We start from the raw sequence: 18,798 nt of genomic DNA on the forward strand, positions 1-18,798 counted from the left end.
GCGGCGGGGCGCGCGCGTGCGCGGGCGCGGCGCCGTGATGGCGGCGCTGCTGGAGCACGAGAGCCAGATCTTCCTGGAGCTGTTCCACCACGACGGGCTGGCCGTGTGCGCCCGCGGGCTCGGCATCGACCGCCTGCTGCTGCGCTTCCTGCGCCTCTACTGCGAGCCCGCCAGCCTCGTGCTCGTGCTCAACACCAGCCCCGCCGAGGAGGTGAGGGCAGCTGTCAGCGCCCGCCGTTCCCTTCGCGGTGCGGCGGGCGGGTCCCAGGGCAGCCGGCGGCTCTGTGGCCGCCCCGGTCGGCGGAGCGGCTCCCCGGGCTGGCGGAGGGTGTGCGGGCTGCGGGGAGGGCACCGGGGGCGGGTAGGGCCCTGCGCACCGGCCCGGCACAGACCCACAGAGTGGGGCGGGGTGGGAGGGACCACAGTGGCTCATCTGGTCCCACTTTCCTGCTCAGGCAGGGTCAGCCCAGAGCACACAGCACAGGGTTGTGTCCAGATGGTTCTAGAATATCTCCAGTGAGGGACACTCCACGGCCTCTCTGGACAATCTGTTCTAGTGCTCGGTCACTGCACAGGGAAGTTCTTCCTCAGGTGGAGCTCCTGGGCATCAGTTCTGCTCATTGCTCTGGTGCCATTGCTGTGCCCGGGGAGCAGAGCCTGGCCCTGCTCTGAGCCTCCCTGCTCACACTGACAGACAATCTGAGGTTTCCTCTCAGCCATCTCCTCTGGAGGCTGAACAGCCCCAGCTCCCTCAGCCTTTCCTCACAAGAGAGCTGCTCCAGTCCCCTCACCCTCTGTCACCCTGTGCTCCAGGAACTCCATGTCCCTTTAGTCCTGAGGAGCCCAGAGCTGGACCCAGCACTCCAGATGTGCCCCAGCAGGGCTGAGCAGAGGGGCAGGGTCACCTCCCTGACCTGCCTGCAGTGCCCTTCCTAATGCACCCCAGGATCCCATTGGCCTTCTTGGCCACAAGGGACAGTTTGGTGTCTCCCCCCATGTCCTGGGGAAGCTGTCAAACCACAAACATTCGGGATCATGGCAGTTGAATTTCTACTCCTGCAGTATGATGAAGTTCTAATAACACTAATGAGCTAAAACAAGTACATAACTTATAAGTAACCAGTGAGGAGAAAGGGGTGAAACATGATGACAGGTTTTCCCTTACTTGTACAAAAAAAGAAAAGCTGCTATTTTTTCTCTGGAACCATGCAAATTTCCCACCATCAGGAAGGGGAAGTCCTGGGGACATTTTATAGCAACCATAGGTGAATGAAGATCACAGCCATAGTTTATAAGATTAAATTTGTTGTATATGATCTACCTGTTATAGTCATCCAATGACAGCTGAGGGCACTAAAGGATGATCTCTTCCCAATTCTCTGTTCTTAAGTGCATATTCTCTGACAATGAGCTATTGAAATACAAGAAAAAGTAAGCTTTTTTGAGTGGCAGTTGCCCATATTTATGTAAGTGTTGTTTAGAGACTACTGACTGTGTAGATTTGTAAATCACACATGTGAGTTTGAAACTGATCAAAGTGTACCAAAGCAGAAAAAATCATAACAATTCTGACTTTCTTTAGTTGTGGTATACTGTCATGTCTTAATTTGTTTTGGACAGCTCCTCAAAATTACCAGAGTATGTGTAATAAAGGTACTTTTTGCATCCCTTTCACTAGTTACCATGATAATGTGTTTTTATTGTATTTGGTTTAGGAGTATTTTATTGAGCAGCTGAGGTCAGATGGAGTTGTTCATCTCCCTCGGCGTGTTACCAATGAAATTGCAAATAATACTCGATATGAATTTTACACACAAGGAGGAGTCATCTTTGCAACAAGTCGGATCCTTGTGGTAGATTTCCTTACTGACAGAATTCCGGCAAATCTCATTACTGGTAAGAGCAATAGAGTAAAGGTAAGAATGTTCTGTTTGAAAATACACAGCTTAATTTTATATGAAGAGTTCTCCTAGTAGGTATTGAGGTTGAAGAATTATTCCTTTTTTTCCCTCACCAAGACTGAGGTAAAAGGTGCAAATGTGTAGTTCTTTCATATTTTTAATTGGGGTTTTTTCCTCTAGATTTGTTTGCTTTATTTAATCATGCACTTTAAAAAGGCTTTCAAAGGAGAATAATTGGTTGCACTTGGTGAAATAGTGTCCTGTGGTCTGTTGGACACTGGCCTACAATTAAAACTGATTTTAGATGTCATGCTTTATCAGCCATGCACACTACCTTTTTTATTTTTTTTGCATTAACAAATTACTCCTCATGACTTCTCATAAAAAAATAGCAATACTTGACTAATCTCTGTATTGACACACTTGGACACTATGCAAATAGCAGTATTACAAAGTAATGCTGTTACTGTGATTGTAAAGGTCTTTGCAACCATTTTTTTTTTGGTTGTTATATAGAAGTTATACATGGAAGATGTGAGAGTTACCCTTTTCTTCTCATGTTCTGCTCCTCTTGTGCCCCAGCCACTCTTGTTTTTATGTTCCTGTGCAAGCTGGAAATGCTGTTACAGCCTGGAGAGCTGGGAAAAGAGATATCTAACAGGCAGGGATATAAGAATATTTTACTGTTCGCTAGGAGTTAACATCTTAACAATTAAACATAGCTGAATATTGAATGCTTAGAAGAGTGTAAGTTTCTGCTTCAGAAGCTGTATCTCCTTCCTTTTAGCTAATCTATAAAAAGCTCTACTCTAAAACATTTTGAACAGCTTTATGCTGGAGTCAGAGGACACCAGATTTGTCTATTCTCATATTTCTAAGTTCATAAGAAGTGAATGAGTTTTCTGGGCAACCTGTAGTAATTTGTCTTCTTCCCCTTGACTCCTTCCTCTCTATTTTTCTACCCTACCAAAGAAAAAAGGAAAAAAGCAGAAGAAAGATGAAAAGAAGAAATACAGTAAAGATTTAAAAATAGTGCTGTTCTATAGTGCCACAGAGCTGTGACAGGTTTTGCATTACCACCAGAGGTCGGTGCAAGAACAGATAGACAATAGACTGGCAGCTTCATTCCCAGCTTCCCAACATCTGGGTCTGTGTGCCTTGTCTGTGTGTGAGATTGTACAACAAAACCAGCAAAATCTTGTAATAGTGTTTCATGAGGAGGTAACATAGTAAAAGTCTTTCTAGCTGTTACAAATGTGATATGTAAAATCAGTGTGAACTTTGGCTGATGAACTCATAAATCCAGCTACATGAAGATAAGAAATTATCAGTGCAATAAAGAAGAGTTATTCCTGGTGGTTTTAGCTGAGTAGAAGTGATGTATTTGACTGCACAGTGAAGCTGATGCAAGTTGCTGTAATAAAAAGTGCCAAGTTGTTTCTACCAAGGCTTATAGAGCAGGTGTGAACTTACTTCATAAGCAGATATATATTGAGTAAAACAGGAAGGTATTGTGATAAACACAGTCTTACTGACCTGTTACAAATTCTGTGTTTCCCATCATGTCCATCTGGAGTCACATCTTGATAACCTGGAAGTTGTTCAGAGATTACTATGATCATTATTATGTCCTGAAAAATTTGCTTCATAGGACAGATCTAACAATATCTAGATTAAAAAATGTCTTGTAGTGGATTATTGCATGACTTAATCGTGCATGGCAAGCAGTTATATGGAAGTCTTTTTTTATGGATGTTTTTCATTTAGCAAGCAAAGGCATGTTAAAATCAATGGCTGGGGTCTGAGTTGAAGAAACTTGTTACAGAAATTAAATGCTCTGTAAGTTCGTCAGCTTATCTAGGCACAAGGTAGAACCTGTGATGTTTGATGTCCTTCCCTTCCATTTTAGAAAGGAACCTATGATTCCACTGGAAGCTGTAAACAGATACCACATAGCCCTCGCTTCAGTAGGGGGAGAGGGAAAATAATGCAATGTGCTGTTTAACATGATTAAACATGAGGAAAGAAAAAGACTTGGTTTAGCAGGTCTTGGCTGAATGAACTGTGAATCCCAGAAGTGTTCACCTCAAATACATAATTAAATTAAACTGTTGTTTCATTTCTCTTTACTAAAATATGCTTGATAGATCTTTTATTCCTACTACACCCATAGCCATGAAGAAAATTGGTGGTGCACTCATACATTTGATAATACTTGCTGTCCTTAAGTGTGAATATGACTGTCAGATGGGAGAGAAAAGCAAAATAAATGTTTTCAGAACTTCTTTGATTATGTAAACACTTGAACTGTTACCAATGAACATACTTGACAAGTCTGTAATTCCAGAATTTCTCTTAACAAAAGAATTCAACTATCATGGCCTTGAACATATCAAAGTTGCTTTGTGCTAACAGTGTGTTATGTCATGCATTTGCTTTTCCTGCTTTTAAAAGGCTCAAGTTCAAGTTATGCCTCAGGAGTAAAGAATTTTCTGAACTAGTAAGTCCTGCCACTCATGCACAAGCTTTTTTTTTTTCTCTTAGAGATGCATCATTAACCCAGTTCTGTTATTTGGCAATTCCATGGTACTGAGACTAAGGAATCACTCATTTCAACCCCAGAAAGTTTGTTTAACCTTCATTTTAGAAGACAAATTTCTGTAATTAAAAGAACAGTAGAAGTATAAGACAGTTGTGAGGAAAAATCTATACAAACCTGGACCTTTCTGTACCTTTTTTTAACTTGAATTTTTTTTCTTTTGCCAGGCATTTTGGTATACAAAGCACACAGAATCATTGAGTCCTGTCAGGAAGCATTTATCTTGCGACTTTATCGCCAGAAGAACAAGCAAGGCTTCATTAAAGCCTTTACAGATAATGCAGTTGCATTTAACACTGGCTTTTGTCACGTGGAAAGAGTGATGAAAAATCTTTTTGTCGGGAAGCTTTATCTGTGGCCAAGGTGAGGCACTTCTTTACTTCACTGGAAAGTTAAACTTATGAAAGATGAAGGATGTTACAGCAGTCTCCTAAGAAAATGAGGTGTATGCAGTTACATTGCTAATCTGTGTTCCTTCCTGTAGTCTCAAAGAAAATTTTTCAGTTTTTGACAGAAATGGTCCTAAAGAGGCTAAATTTCTGAGAGTGTTTGTGAAAATAGATTCAATTTAACTCTATGAGGGGATGAACTTTATGGTAGAGCTGTCCTTTTAGTCAACAGAAATCACAGCAAAAAGTGACATTCTTAACAGTTTAAGACAAACCTCTCTTACTAAACAAGAGCATTTAAGCCATGAAGTGACAGGAATACAGTCTCTCCATTCTGCCATCATGGAGATACTTGTTTCCAGCTGTGATGAAACTCCATGCATCTCTTTCTACGTGTCAGATTTTTTTATTCTTCTTATACATGTATGTTGTATATGAAGAATATTTCTTGATGACTGTTAAAAAGCAAATTGCCAAGATGTGGCATGCACTAAGTCTTCCAGTAGCAGAGCCAGAAATGGAACTGGACACTGGTGACCCAGTCAGTGCTCTTGCCTTGGGAGGAGCTCTGCCCATTTGTTCTGTTAGGCTGGGCTGGAATGTGTTTCACTCCATCTTAATGAACTGTTCCTCTGCATCGCAAATTCCTTAACAGTCTTTCTTTCAGTATCCCAGGGAAGAAGAAGTGGACATACCTAGGGTAGGAAAGGTTGAGTGGAAGTTCTCTAAATTTCCTTCCTTGACTTCCATGAAAAGACCTGGGGGTGCAGCATGCAGTAGAGGAGATGCCCATGGAGCTCCAGACCTCAGCAGACATCAAGCTCTCTGAGCCTCATGCTGTCAGTCACAGTCAGCTGGCATCTCCAGACCTGTGCAGCCAGAGTGGCTCCAAGGGCAGGGTTGCAACAAGGACCTGCTGGATGTCATTGCAAGATGGGAATGTTACAGAATCTGCTGATGCAGCCGTGTGATTTCAAAGAATTTGTGAACCCCTTCCAGTTTCTCCCTTATAAGATTTTTTGGGTTTACTTTAGTATTTTTTATGAGTAATAATGATGCAGAATCCAGTGCAGTAATTTTCCGTGGATCATTCAGCAGCACTATAGGCTCACATGACTAGAATGAGTACAGTCATAATTGTGGAACAGATGGTTTTCTGAAGCTGTTCATAAGATTGCAGTCTTCACATCAGTAGAAACTGATTTTGGAATTTACTTACTTGTTTACATTTAAAACAATTGTAATTGTAGTTTATACAAACTTCTGAGTAATTCTAAGTCAAATAAAACTATCCATGTAAGTCTTAAGAAGCTGTTTTTCTCTTAGATTTCATATAGCAGTGCACTCATTTTTGGAGAAACATAAACCTGAAGTGGTGGAAATACACGTGGCAATGACCCCTGCTATGCTTGCTATCCAGACTGCAATCCTGGACATTCTGAACGCATGTCTCAGGGAACTCAAACGTTACAATCCAGCTCTTGAAGTAGAAGATCTCTCTTTAGAGAATGCTATTGCTAAACCTTTTGACAAGGTAACCGTTTTGATTGTTCTGCAGTGTCTTAACTAACAGGATGTAGTTCTCTGAAGTGCCTGCCATGCAAACAGAAATGTTATTTGTAAAATAAATAACCAGCAGCAGCTGAGCATTCTCCCATGACATGTTTATTACTGGTACAAGGGACTGTAATGGTGATGTGACAGCTGCCAGTAGGGTTTTTGATGTATTGGTATTATTGTTCTTCCTTTGTTTCCAAAGTCCCAACAGTAAGAACATCCCAATTCATGAATTCAATAATAATTGTTGCTGCTGTTATTAGAAAGCTGCAATTTCAGTTCAGAATACTTTGGAGATAAGTATGTAGTTATTGCCACACGCATACTCTGCTTTACCTTTTCAATTTCCTGCTTGTGTTTTTTATTTTCTCTAGTAGGAGAAGCACTGTACACAATAGACAATATGAACATGCATGCATCTGCTGTATCTGTAATCATTATGTACATCAATAATTGTGTGTTCATTGTTCTTTTTGGCAGACCTGCAATGTTTGGCATTAATACACTTTCTGTAGGGTGAAATCATAAAATTTCAATTGTCAGAGTGCAGCACGGTTATTTGTTAACTGTGATTTAATCTGGATGGCAGGCCTTCTGTAGTTTAGATATTTGAGGGTTTTTTGCCTTAATCTCTATAGGTTGCACATCTTCATGGTAGAGATCTTATTTTGGAAATTAAATGACATTATAATGGTTTAAGCTGTACTTAAGTAAAGGACACTAAGTACTAAACACAACAGGCCAGTAAAACAAGGTGGGGGCAAGGGGGATATTTTACCAGTATTTTAGTATTAGATGGAAAGGAAAACATGTACTGAAAGTAGTCAATTATATATATCTGCTAATTGCTGAAATGTTTTGCATAAAGACATCTATATTATGTTAGCTTTGCTAAAACATGGTAACTTGTATCAAAACAAGTATCTCACCAGCACATCTTTATTTTGGTATCTATAATAACTTTGGGAAACCGGTAGCATCCCCTGAAAAGTGAAAGTGCATTTTCAGCTTGAATAGAAGCTATAATACAATATTGTATGTTTGACACTCTAAACTTTCCAATTTATATTTCCAGACAATACGTCATTATTTGGATCCTCTCTGGCATCAGCTTGGAGCTAAGACAAAGTCGTTGGTCCAGGATTTGAAGGTCCTGCGTACTTTGCTTCTGTATCTAACCCAGTATGATTGTGTCACTTTCCTTAATCTCCTGGAGTCATTGAGAGCGAGTGAAAAAGCTTTTGGGGAGAATTCAGGTAAACACCGAATAACCATACAAGTTAACGTATGAAACAGTGCAATGTTGATGTTTTTAATTAACATTCCCAAACATATGAAGGTATCTAATTAGGTTTTACATAACCAGCCAGAAGGACGTAGGTTTTTATTGACAGATAATTCTTTCATCTTCCCACTTAACTGCTGTTACTTAACAGTGTGAGATTTGCCTCACATTTCTGTCTTTTACTAAGCTGGTAATTACACAGCAAGCAGGTAGGGCAGGTATGCCAGATGAAGATCTGGGGCTTTTACTGCAAAGGGTTGAAACACATGCATATTGCAGATGTCAAACTACTATTGCTTCCTTCTCATTTCCTCTCCAGGTTGGCTGTTCCTTGACTCCAGTACTTCAATGTTTGTGAATGCTCGAGCTCGAGTTTATCGCATTGCAGATGAAAAACTGAACCAGAAAGGCAAAGGTTTTGAAAAACGTGATGGAAAGAAGGGAAATGGTACTGATCATTCCTAATTTTAAGTTTGAGAGTGTCACACGATTTCAAGTGCTTTGCATATTATTACTTGTGCTCTGGTTCCCTGCATGAACTTCCACAGCTCAGGCTCTCAATCTGTTAGCTGGGATAAATTGAGACATAATCTTTGTTCCAAAAGCATATAATAAACAACATAAAAGAGTCACGAAGAAGTAGGGGGTTCTCCTAAGCTTGCTCAGCTGATCACTGGGAGAGACTTTGTGGATGTTCTTGCATTCCATTGGTATTCAGCTTCGTCTTTATTATCTTATGTGAAAGGGTAGGAGGCTGTGGTTGCTTTTATTAAAAAAATATATTCAGGAGTTTCAGAATTGAAGAATGAGTGAATATTTCAGCTTTTTGCTTCACAAAAGCACTTATCCGCATTTTTAAATTTAAGAGTGTTCTCCAGCTCATTAGCATAACAAGTTGCTTATGTAGGCTGTGGAATATCGTATTTGCCAACAACCATCACACTATTGACATCTAACCACTGATTTAAAGTCTGAAGGATATTTTGGCTGCAAGAGCTGTTATGTTCAATCTTACTTTGTTTCAGAACTGAAAAGGGAATTGGTTCTAGAAAGTAACCCAAAATGGGAAGCTTTGAGAGAAGTACTGAAAGAGATTGAAAATGAAAATAAGAACAGTGACAACCTTGGTGGTCCAGGTGAGAGAATCCTAAATGATGTAAGTTTTCACAGTATTTCTACTGGTTTGTACTTCTACTTGACCTTGGAGAGAAGGGACTAACTCTTCTCTGTAGTTTTATCAAAGAGCTAGTTTAGATTTAGTAATTTGTGGTCTTATGTACATTATGTACATAAACTATGTAAAATTAAATAGCTTTACTTACACTGTTATTAGGTCTTGCTCTAGAAATGTTGTTGGTTCCTATGCGATACTTTTAGGAAAGAACCTGTTATATTCTGAAAAAATATTTTAAGTTACATTTCAGTATTGTACTGATACCTTAGTTCCAAGCCCAATAAAACTGAATTGGAAATTTATAATAATCAAGTTACCATTCAGTCATTTCTTAAGTTTGGGTTCAAAACAAAAATAGGGGGTCTGTTTTATGCCCTTTCTAACTTGCACATTTTTCTCATGCACCTAAAAATTTGCTTCTCATGAGTTGCATATAAATGAGGTAGAGATTAGGAGGCAGGGAAGAGAGTCTAACTGCTTTGCTGCCTTTCCTATTTTAGGGCTTTTCATTCCCTTAAATTTTAGCAAGTTTTATTTTAGGAAATAGTGAGGGTAAAAAAGTGCTCTTTTCTCCCACCCACAGTGTTCTGACTGGTTAAGAACTGGCTCTCTCACCTAGTGTTGTAGGAGTTTATCTGAGTCAGCTTGTGGAGAATTGTTATTCACAAATGTCAATAATACTGTGTGAAACATGTGTTTTGTAGATTTTCTAACACAGCTGACAGATTAGAATGGTCTAAATTAAGTTCTCTCTTATTCCACATCTTAAAACGAGTAGTTGTTCGAGTATGTTTCTACACACCCTGTATCTGTCTTGTTTCCAATGCTCAGAAGGAAAACTTCACAAATTTAGACACTGTAAGAATAAGGAATGCTGAATTTCCATTAATCTTCTCTAATCTCATTTGGTACAAAAAGCCATGCAATTTAAATTCTCTCAAAGTCCCAATGTCAAGGCATTTGGCAGGCATAGTGCTTGGATCAGTGCAACCCATTGGCTCAGGAGGTGCTTGTAGCTGGATAGGAAACAGAGCATTACAGGCTGTAAACATGGTATTGTTTCTTGACTGCAGGGCAAGTGCTCATTTGTGCCAGTGATGACCGAGCCTGTGCACAGCTCAGGGAGTATATTATTGCTGGAGCAGAAGCTTTTTTAACAAGGCTGTATAACAAAACGTTCGGAAAGGATGAGAAAGCTGCGGAAGTGTGGATTATGGACAGAAAAAACGGCAAATCCAAAGGAAATGCCAAACCAGACACAGGGCCTCAAGCCAAAAAAGCCAAACTCACAGCTTCTTCAAAACAAAATAAACTCAAGAAGCAGAAAGACCGGACTATAATCCAAATGATAGGGAAAACTGAGGAGGAAAAGAGAGAGGAGGTCGAGGAGGAAGACAACAAAGAATTAAGTGGTAGCCAAGAAAGCAACACTGAAGAGAGCATTCCCGAAGATTTTGATGTGAACTTGCCCTCCGATTGTTACTATGGGATTTTCAAGGACCCCCTCACCATTATCCACCCCCTGCAGAGCTGTGGTGATCCCTACGCGCTCACTCGGGTGCTGCACGAGGTAGAACCCAGATATGTTGTGTTATACGATGCAGAACTCACTTTTGTTCGGCAGCTGGAAATCTACAAGGCAAGCCGGCCTGGGAAGCCTCTGAGGCAAGTTGTCTTGGTCAGGATAATTCTAGTCTGAAAGAAAAAATTAAAACTGCACTGTCAGCTGTCAATGCAGAACATGCTGCTCTTGATTTTCATTAGCTACCTTTTAGTTCCTGTTTAGCCCTTAAACAAAATCATAATTTCCTGTGTTACCAAAATTTTTACTTTCCAGTGGTATTTAGTCCCTTAACAGCAGAAGCATATCTGTTTAAAAAAAACAGTTCGAAGACCTCTGCCTCTACGATTTTAGTGGCAGTGGATCATTTTGAGGTGGTGTAGTCTCACTTTAAACCACCTCTGAAAATATGATTTTTAAACAAAAGGATTCATTTTGGATTTAATTCATTTTCACATTTCCTCACGTTTGTCATGATGAAGACCAGTAATTCAGAAACTGTAACAGAAAAACAAGTGAAGGAAAAGACAGTAAAGATTATGACTATTTGCAGTTATAGCATTTGCTGAAAGATCACCACATTGGGTATGTATTTGATGCACCTGGAAATTGCAAAACTCAGTTTTATCAATAAATGTCACATACTAATTAAAAATATAGAAAACTTATAATTTAATATACTGTTAACTAACTTGTCAGGCTCTTACTGCTGCTCTTACTGCTACTTATCTTAAATTTATTGGTTGTGAATTTTTTTTAAACTTAATACAAAGTTTTGTGACGTCTTTTTTTTTTTTTTTTCTCTTTTATACCTCCAGAGTTTATTTCCTCATATATGGGGGCTCCACAGAAGAGCAGCGTTACCTCACTGCTCTGAGGAAAGAGAAGGAGGCCTTCGAAAAACTCATTCGGTAACACAGTTTGTTTAACTGCCTTCATAATTAGTGTTTCATGTAATTCCCCAATGTGCTTACGTTTTAATAAAGAGAAGTTCTTAACTGCGTGAAGGCTTTAAATAAATTGCTAATTCAATTCCTTTTGCATGTAAAGAGCATGTTCCTACTGAGAATCACCAAAAAGTCAAAACTTTCCTTTTCAAAGCACCTACTGTTTTGTTTAATAATTTTAGCAGGATTTAATATTAATTTAATATTAAACAGAACCACTTAGATTTTTTTCGTAATTGTCTATGAAGTTCATTTGTGTAATGTTTTTGCAGGTTTCTTGTAAGATAATATCTAAAGCTTTTATAACCTAAGTCAATTGGAGAAACAAAACAGTTATTTTCTTACACTGTATAAGACAGTATTTTTACAGAGAGTGCCTTCTCAGGGGGTTACAGTGCTATTACTAGTCATTAGTTCCTTTGTAAAAGGAAAAACGTAGTAAAACCCAGTAAATTGCATTTCTGAATGGGTTTGCATTTAGTATAAAACTATATATAATTTTACACCTGGATGAAGGGTATTGAAGTATTTTAATCCACTTCTCTCCTACATTTGCAGTTTTTAAAATGCAGGTTTTAGTTTTTAAAATTTGCAGGTTTGTGTGTGTGTTTGTGGTTCCTTAGAGAGAAGGCCAGCATGGTTGTCCCTGAAGAAAGAGAAGGAAGAGATGAAACAAACTTAGACCTCCTCAGAGACGCTAGACCTGCCTCTGTCTCTGCTGACACACGCAAAGCAGGTGAGCAGGTCCTAGGTCAGACTTTGGAGCTTTCCAAAAGTCCCACAACTATTGCACTTTTAATTCCCCCTCAAAGCACCTGGGGCAGAGATACATTGTACATTGGCTGCATTCTTCATGCTAAAGAAACATTATTTCTCACTGACAATGAACTGTGGTTTCCTTTGAAAATACAGGTTAATGTGTTTTACCATTAAGACAGATACCATTTGGGTTGTTTTTAGGCAGATTGTTAGTTATGAGACTGTCGAGTGCTGCTTCTAAGAAGAGAAATTAAAACATATAAATTGAAGTCTACAGATGCTCTCCTTTGCCACATGCTCTCTAATCTTTTCCATTACGTCTTTTGTGGCCTTGGTGCTGCAGTCTCTTTATGTGTCCTTCTGCAGAGCTGTAGAGGCCAACACATAATTCCTACAATAAAGTACTGTATTTCTGTGAGAAACAGCTGGAAATAAAAAGGGTCAGGTTCATTATCTTGTTTTGCAGGCAACCTTTTAAAGATTTCTCTGATTCATTTAAATAATTTTCATCTATGGTTTCATATATTTCATTGTCACCTATACAAAGCTTGCACCAGGTAGCATGGTAGCTCCATTAAACTGCAGAGCATGCTCCATAAACTACAGTACATAATTAGGCAAGTAATTTTTCTCTATGGTAATTAAAAATTAAATGAAGTCTGGATTAAATATACTGCTGAATTTGAGGTATAATTTAAGATGAGAAGTCCATCCCTTACAGAAGCATTGGCAGCACACAGGGAAACAACTGAAGTGGGAAGTCCCAAGTATGGGGATAACTGTGTTTATTTTGCTATTTAGGTGGACAGGAACAGAAGAGTGTTCAGCAAACCATAATCGTGGATATGCGGGAATTCCGCAGTGAGCTTCCATCACTGATCCATCGCCGTGGGATCGACATTGAGCCCGTTACTTTGGAAGTGGGAGATTATATTCTAACTCCTGACATCTGTGTGGAGCGGAAGAGTGTCAGTGACCTGATTGGTTCCTTGAACAATGGCAGGCTGTATGCACAGTGCGTTTCCATGTGCCGCTATTACAAGCGGCCAGTTCTCCTCATTGAATTTGATCCTAACAAACCCTTCTCCTTGATCCCACGAGGCTCTTTACAGCCAGAAATTTCCAGTAATGATGTTACTTCTAAACTAACACTTCTTACACTGCACTTCCCAAAATTACGTATCCTGTGGTGTCCCTCTCCCCATGCTACTGCGGAACTGTTTGAAGAGTTGAAACAAAACCATCCCCAACCCGACGCAGAAACCGCGATGGCCGTCACTGCAGATTCCGAAATCCTCCCCGAGTCAGACAAGTACAACCCTGGGCCTCAGGACTTCCTGTTAAAAATGCCAGGAGTTAATGCAAAGAACTGCCGTGCCTTAATGACCCACGTTAAAAGCATTGCAGAGCTGGTGACACTGTCCAAGGATGAGCTCACCAAGATTTTGGGTAATGCTGCCAATGCCACACAGCTCTTCGACTTCATTCACCTGACCTACGCCGAGGCACTAGCAAAAGGAAAAAGCAAAAGATGACTCATGAGATCGTTCAACACAGAGCACAGATAAGCTTTTCTGGCACAGTACTTTGGCAAATACATGAAATACTTTAATAAATGCCCCCTTTAAGATAACCAGCTGTTTCTTGCTAATGCTGTTCCATCAGTTATAACACATGAGTTAATTATTACTGAAGGCAAATTCCAAAGGGAAAAAATATTTTTAATAGAGAAATGTGAGTTATTTTTATTCTTTTTGAAGCACTTTAACCAATTCTGTAATACCACTGAATTAACTAAATGAAGTTTTTCCCCAAGACCTTAAGAATTAAGTGCTAAGACTAACTGATAAAGGTGTTTTCTTGTGAAAGTTACAATGTCTTGTTCAAGCTGAAAATGTGCCATGTTTTGATTAGTCCATGACCTGCTGCATGATACAACACTGCTTTTGCCATTTTTAATGTGTCACTCTCTGGAAACTGCCAGTTTTGGGTTGACAGTGATGGAGCTATTTGAAACACATTGCAGTCTTTGCTCAGGAGTTTATTTTTTGCTCGGACTGAATCCAGAATTTTAGAACATGACCATAAGCCTTTGGCACAGTAAAATACATTCGTATGCTATGCTCTACATTATGCTTGCTTACCTTACTACCAGTTATACTTTTTGCCATTCCAATACCAGTACAGCTCTGTCTTGCTAGATTTTGCAAAGTGCTTTCCTTTGGTCTGACTGGATAGAGATTCTGTGGTGCCACAGTGCAACTTAATTTTCAGTGTGCCTTACTTTTACTTTTAAGAGGCTTTATTTTCTAACTCAGTTTTGATAGCTCTTTCACATCTTTCACTGGAAAGTGAAAAACCTGGGTATACTGTTGGCACTGTTCCTTTATACCAAAGAAAATTTCCTCTTGTAAAGTGCAGTAGTTTTCTAAGCAAGATTTTCCAAAACCATTGAAAATTCTTCCAATATTGACTTCTTTTGTGTCCTATTGCACTTCCATTTTTGTCTCAAATTGACTGTCTGTCAATAAATTCTGTAAAGCCATTGTCACGTAGAAGATAACACTTTTAGCATTTTGTGTAGCATAAAAGAAGGAAAAGTTTGTGAATATGTTCCTTGTTAAATTATATATTCTACATTGAACTTTGATACAACTGTGTAACAAACTGCCATTGTCAAAAGGGTTGGTCCAGTGGCACTCCATGCTAATGTATTTACATTTGCTATTTACAAAACCTTTATCTATGACTTGCACATGTATTTATACGATTTTAATGGGAACAACAGATCAATAGTATCTCCTTCATGAAAGGAGAAAATATTTTTTCTGTTCAGGTTCAGTAAAAACTGGACTGTGCACTTTCAGGTTTAATGTTTATTGTGCATTTTAAGTGTGAATTATGAGTTGTTAACTTTATTCTATGGCTGAGCTGTGACAAATTTCCAAGGGAACATTTTTCTGCAGATGCAAATTTCAGTATTAAATACACCCATAATAAGATTAAAATTTGTTAATTATCTTGTTTCTCATTTGGCTGTATTGATATCAGAACATTTTTATTTTTAGTATGTGGTTTATAATCCAGATCTTAGGGTTTCTATTACCCTAGATTCTAATTTATTTAATATGAAATCTTTCCATGAGACTTTTGCTTATTCACACTAACATTGTCAGGTATGCTCAGGGATGAGAATGCCTGTAAATTGGTGCTAAGAGAAGGGAAAATCAGAGTAAGATCATATCTGTCCTGAGTGCAAGGACTGTAGAGCCTAATTCAAAAAAGGGGAGCTCACCAGCCTTAGAGAACAGACTGTTTATGCAGTTGCATCATTAGGGTGCTCCATGAATTGTGGGCTTGGGATTTCTCACAGATATTGCCTCAGCTCTGTCAGTGAGGTTTGGGGCTTTTGCAGAGATGTGTATGGGGTGAAAATGAAGGGTATAGGAAGAGGTGATAAAGTTGTAGCTTTGTGTTGCATGCTAGAACAAAGTTACATAATGCAATTAAATAATTATTTGCTAAAAATGTTGATGAAATTGTATTTTGCTTATGTGCATATGGAATTTTTGTAAAGCTTTTTCCTTTTTCTTTCTCTGTGCAGGATTTGCCTTTTTCTCTAAACAGCCATAAGGAGCATTGCTGCATGTTATTATTGCTCCTGTGCTTTGGCATTTCACGGGTTTAGGTTCAATTGCCAGTTAGAGCTGTGTCCTCCTGGGGCAGTAGGTATGGATTGTGCTCCCAGGTGGAAGAGGTCTTGTGACCTGAAACCACTTTTCACTGAGATAACTGAGCCAAAGGCTCTGCCTGAATGCAGTCACAACACAAAGTTGGGTGAACAATCCTGCCCTTGGGGTGTTCTGTGGCTCTCTTTGATCAACAGTCATGGAATTTGTACGTCTTGTCCTTGCTTGATGTTTTAAATCTGTGCTTTTTTATTAAAAAAAGCAAACACAAACCCCCTGCCTTCATTTTGGGAGTGTCTCAGCTTCTTCCTTATGCCCAAACCAAGACTACACGTTCCCAGGTCCCTCAACAGGTGAAGACCCCTGTGTGGGGTTCCCATGCTATAAAGAAGTAAGTTGGCAAGTTGCTCATTTCTGCAGCTTCTCCTGGGCTTTGATCATACGAGACTTCTTCTAGAATAACCACACAACCTCTTAGGAGCAAATGCTGCTTATATTAGCAAATATATTTAGCACAGGATAGATTAAGCTGTAGTCCCTGTGTTTAAGTTACCTGGATACTATTCCTGCTCGAGGGGACACTTGCAGTTTTGAGCTCCAGCTGCAAAAGTAGGCTTTTGCTGGCAGTGTGGTCACTGTGCAGCCCCTAACCAAAGCAAACTTCACCTGCAAAATTACTTCTTCTGCATGAACATGTGAAGTAGGGCTTTTTTGGTGGCAGCTGCATTGATTGCTTTCAAAACTTGAATGTAAGCCAGTTGACCAGAAGTCCACAGAGTTTATAAAATATGTAGCTATGCTGTTAAAAACAGTGACTCTTTTGGAAAGTGGAAAGGTTTTAGTGTGAGCTTTGTTGTGATTGTGATTTCTCATTTGCACAGTGACAGTACAACCACAAATAACTTAATTTTTAAGAATTAAAATATTTGTCTCTAAAGCTTTCCTTAGTCAGGATTCTAATTCTGACTGTAGAATAGAATCCAAAAGCAAACATTTCCCAAAAACATTACTAAATTGATACATTATTTTTATGCCCAACAGCATAATGAAGTGTAACTGAGGGTCATTAAAGAAACTCGTCCTGTTTATGGTATTTCCAACTCCATGAGGTGGGTTTACAATCCTTTCACAAGGACCATTTTAGAATAAAGTTCTCCTTAGACCTTACTCAAAGATAACCTAAATTAAATTAAGATTCAGTTGATCTGTTTTCTAAAATATGTGATTTTAAGAAATGCAAGTAGGGTCAGAAACCGTTGCTCCAGTATTTTGTAATACTTTGTCATTAAAATTTATTTCATATGTTCATTCTTCATGTAATAGCAAGAATTTTGGATATTTGCAGAATCAAACTAATAATAAACCTTTTTGTATGTTTATATGCTTCACATGAAGGCTTTAATATCTGCTTAACTGTTAGGTACCTTCTTACATTGAAAACACACTTATCAACAGTATATGCACTTTCTTAATTTGCATGTTTTGATAAGGTTGTACAAGGAAATATTCAAGTGTTTCAAAGTTTCTGTGCCATTTTTTATTTTAAGTACAAAATGTCATCTCTCAGACTTTTCAATACAAATAGGCTGGCCATTTTTTTACTTGAGTTTTGATCTGTATTTTGAAAGCTTCCCCTCAATAAATTAAAAGGAAGAAATATCCTCAGTCACACTCTTGAAAACAGGGAAGAACTGTTCAGTAGCTTGGCTAGCTAATACTTAGCTGAGAGATGAATTCTTACTGAAGTTAGTAAGGGTAACCAGGGCTACTACACTGCTATGGTGATTTGTTGTCTAAACAGAAGATGTTGCTGCAATATATCAAAATGGGCCTGGGCATGTACTAATTTTAGTGTCATTTTTTTTAAAGCATGGCAAAATTACCTTAAGCCACAACTGCTATAAAGCAGACTTCCTAAGAATATTAAATCAGGGCTAAATAGATTCCGTTGTCTCAGCTTGCATTTTACCCTAGTTCTCTCTGTGAGAGCTTCCCGTAGTTTTCATTTCTAGAGTCCTCTGTTCCTCAGTGTTACTTCTTTTTTCTTTTACCTTGATCATTTCCTATCAAAGAGCAGGAGCCCAGAGATTTATTAACCAGCTGACATTGTTTCCAAGCTGGCATTATTAGTCAGCAGTGCAGTCTTGTTCTTGGAACTCTCAGCTTCTTCCTCAGCTCTCACAATGGCACTTAGACCATTCTCATTTTTATTTTTTGTTTATGAAAACACAGTGGCCACCTGGCAAAAGTTGGTGGAACTGAATTGCCTTTTTTAATGTAACCTTTCTCATGTAAGTTCAGATCACAATCAATAGTCAAAGTAATACCACACAGGAGTCTTCCTGTTTATGAGGTGCAAAGGTTTACCGTGAGCTAGATCCAAAGAGGACTAAATGCAGTTTCAGAAACTATTAAGCTGGGACTACTGATTAAAGGATTTAAGCCAGGACACAGAGAGTAAATTTATAATTTTGAGGGTAGAATTTTCAGAATCACTACTAAATCTATCACATATGTATAATAAATTTATAAAGACTTTTATTTTTAAATCACCATTCATATCTTCAGCTTTACTTTGATAAATAGTTCAATGAATTCAAATTTCATCCACCCTAACTCAGATAACGTGGAATTTTACATAACTGAATTAGCAAGAAGAGAAACAAATTCCCACCTGTAAATTCAGTGCAATAGCTCTGGTTTCTCTCTCCTGAGTGGCTATTACCTGTTATCCACAGCAACATGCTAACCACCTTCAAATTTCAAGCACATACCAAACTATCTCCCAAGTGATTCAAAGCCCAGGAGTTTTCCCAGTGAAACTGGCACATGAAGCCTAAACTTGACAAGGCTGCATTTCAGGCCCCTAAAAATAGGCAGCATAGTTCTAATTTGAGCTCTTTGCTTAGAGCCCTGCAGTTCCATGAGGATACACAG

The 18,798-nt window shown here is 39.0% G+C and overlaps 1 protein-coding gene and 1 long non-coding RNA gene across 2 annotated transcripts in view; one reads left to right on the plus strand and one right to left on the minus strand.

Moving 5' to 3' along the window:
* Window positions 1-17,240, plus strand: ERCC4 (ERCC excision repair 4, endonuclease catalytic subunit). Its single transcript, XM_085074824.1, has 11 exons — window positions 1-211; window positions 1,716-1,896; window positions 4,668-4,863; window positions 6,216-6,423; window positions 7,522-7,702; window positions 8,051-8,179; window positions 8,757-8,867; window positions 9,979-10,570; window positions 11,285-11,377; window positions 12,037-12,149; window positions 12,974-17,240. Exons 1-11 carry the CDS (start codon window positions 38-40, stop codon window positions 13,705-13,707), a joined length of 2,712 nt encoding a protein of 903 aa, XP_084930950.1. The 5' UTR covers window positions 1-37; the 3' UTR covers window positions 13,708-17,240.
* Window positions 7,988-18,798, minus strand: part of LOC146430824 (uncharacterized) — a 22,888-nt gene continuing 12,077 nt past the window's right edge. Inside the window, exons 3-4 of the long non-coding RNA XR_014855132.1 lie at window positions 10,517-10,600; window positions 7,988-8,127 (exon numbers count right to left, since the gene is read on the minus strand). This is a non-coding gene — a long non-coding RNA (uncharacterized LOC146430824). The remainder of the gene's footprint in view (window positions 8,128-10,516; window positions 10,601-18,798) is intronic.

Source organism: Lichenostomus cassidix, chromosome 14 (assembly GCF_008360975.1).
Source record: "Lichenostomus cassidix isolate B80296 chromosome 14, HeHo_3.0, whole genome shotgun sequence".
Lineage (NCBI taxonomy): Eukaryota > Metazoa > Chordata > Aves > Passeriformes > Meliphagidae > Lichenostomus > Lichenostomus cassidix.

What these genes read in the sequence shown, in the direction of transcription:
- ERCC4 (XM_085074824.1), top strand. Translation starts at nt 38, where the DNA reads ATGGCGGCGCTGCTGGAGCACGAGAGCCAGATCTTCCTGGAGCTGTTC. An exon ending in AAGCTTTATCTGTGGCCAAG is followed by an intron (nt 4,864 to 6,215) that starts GTGAGGCACTTC and finishes TTTTTCTCTTAG; the next exon opens with ATTTCATATAGCAGTGCACT. An exon ending in TGATGGAAAGAAGGGAAATG is followed by an intron (nt 8,180 to 8,756) that starts GTACTGATCATT and finishes ACTTTGTTTCAG; the next exon opens with AACTGAAAAGGGAATTGGTT.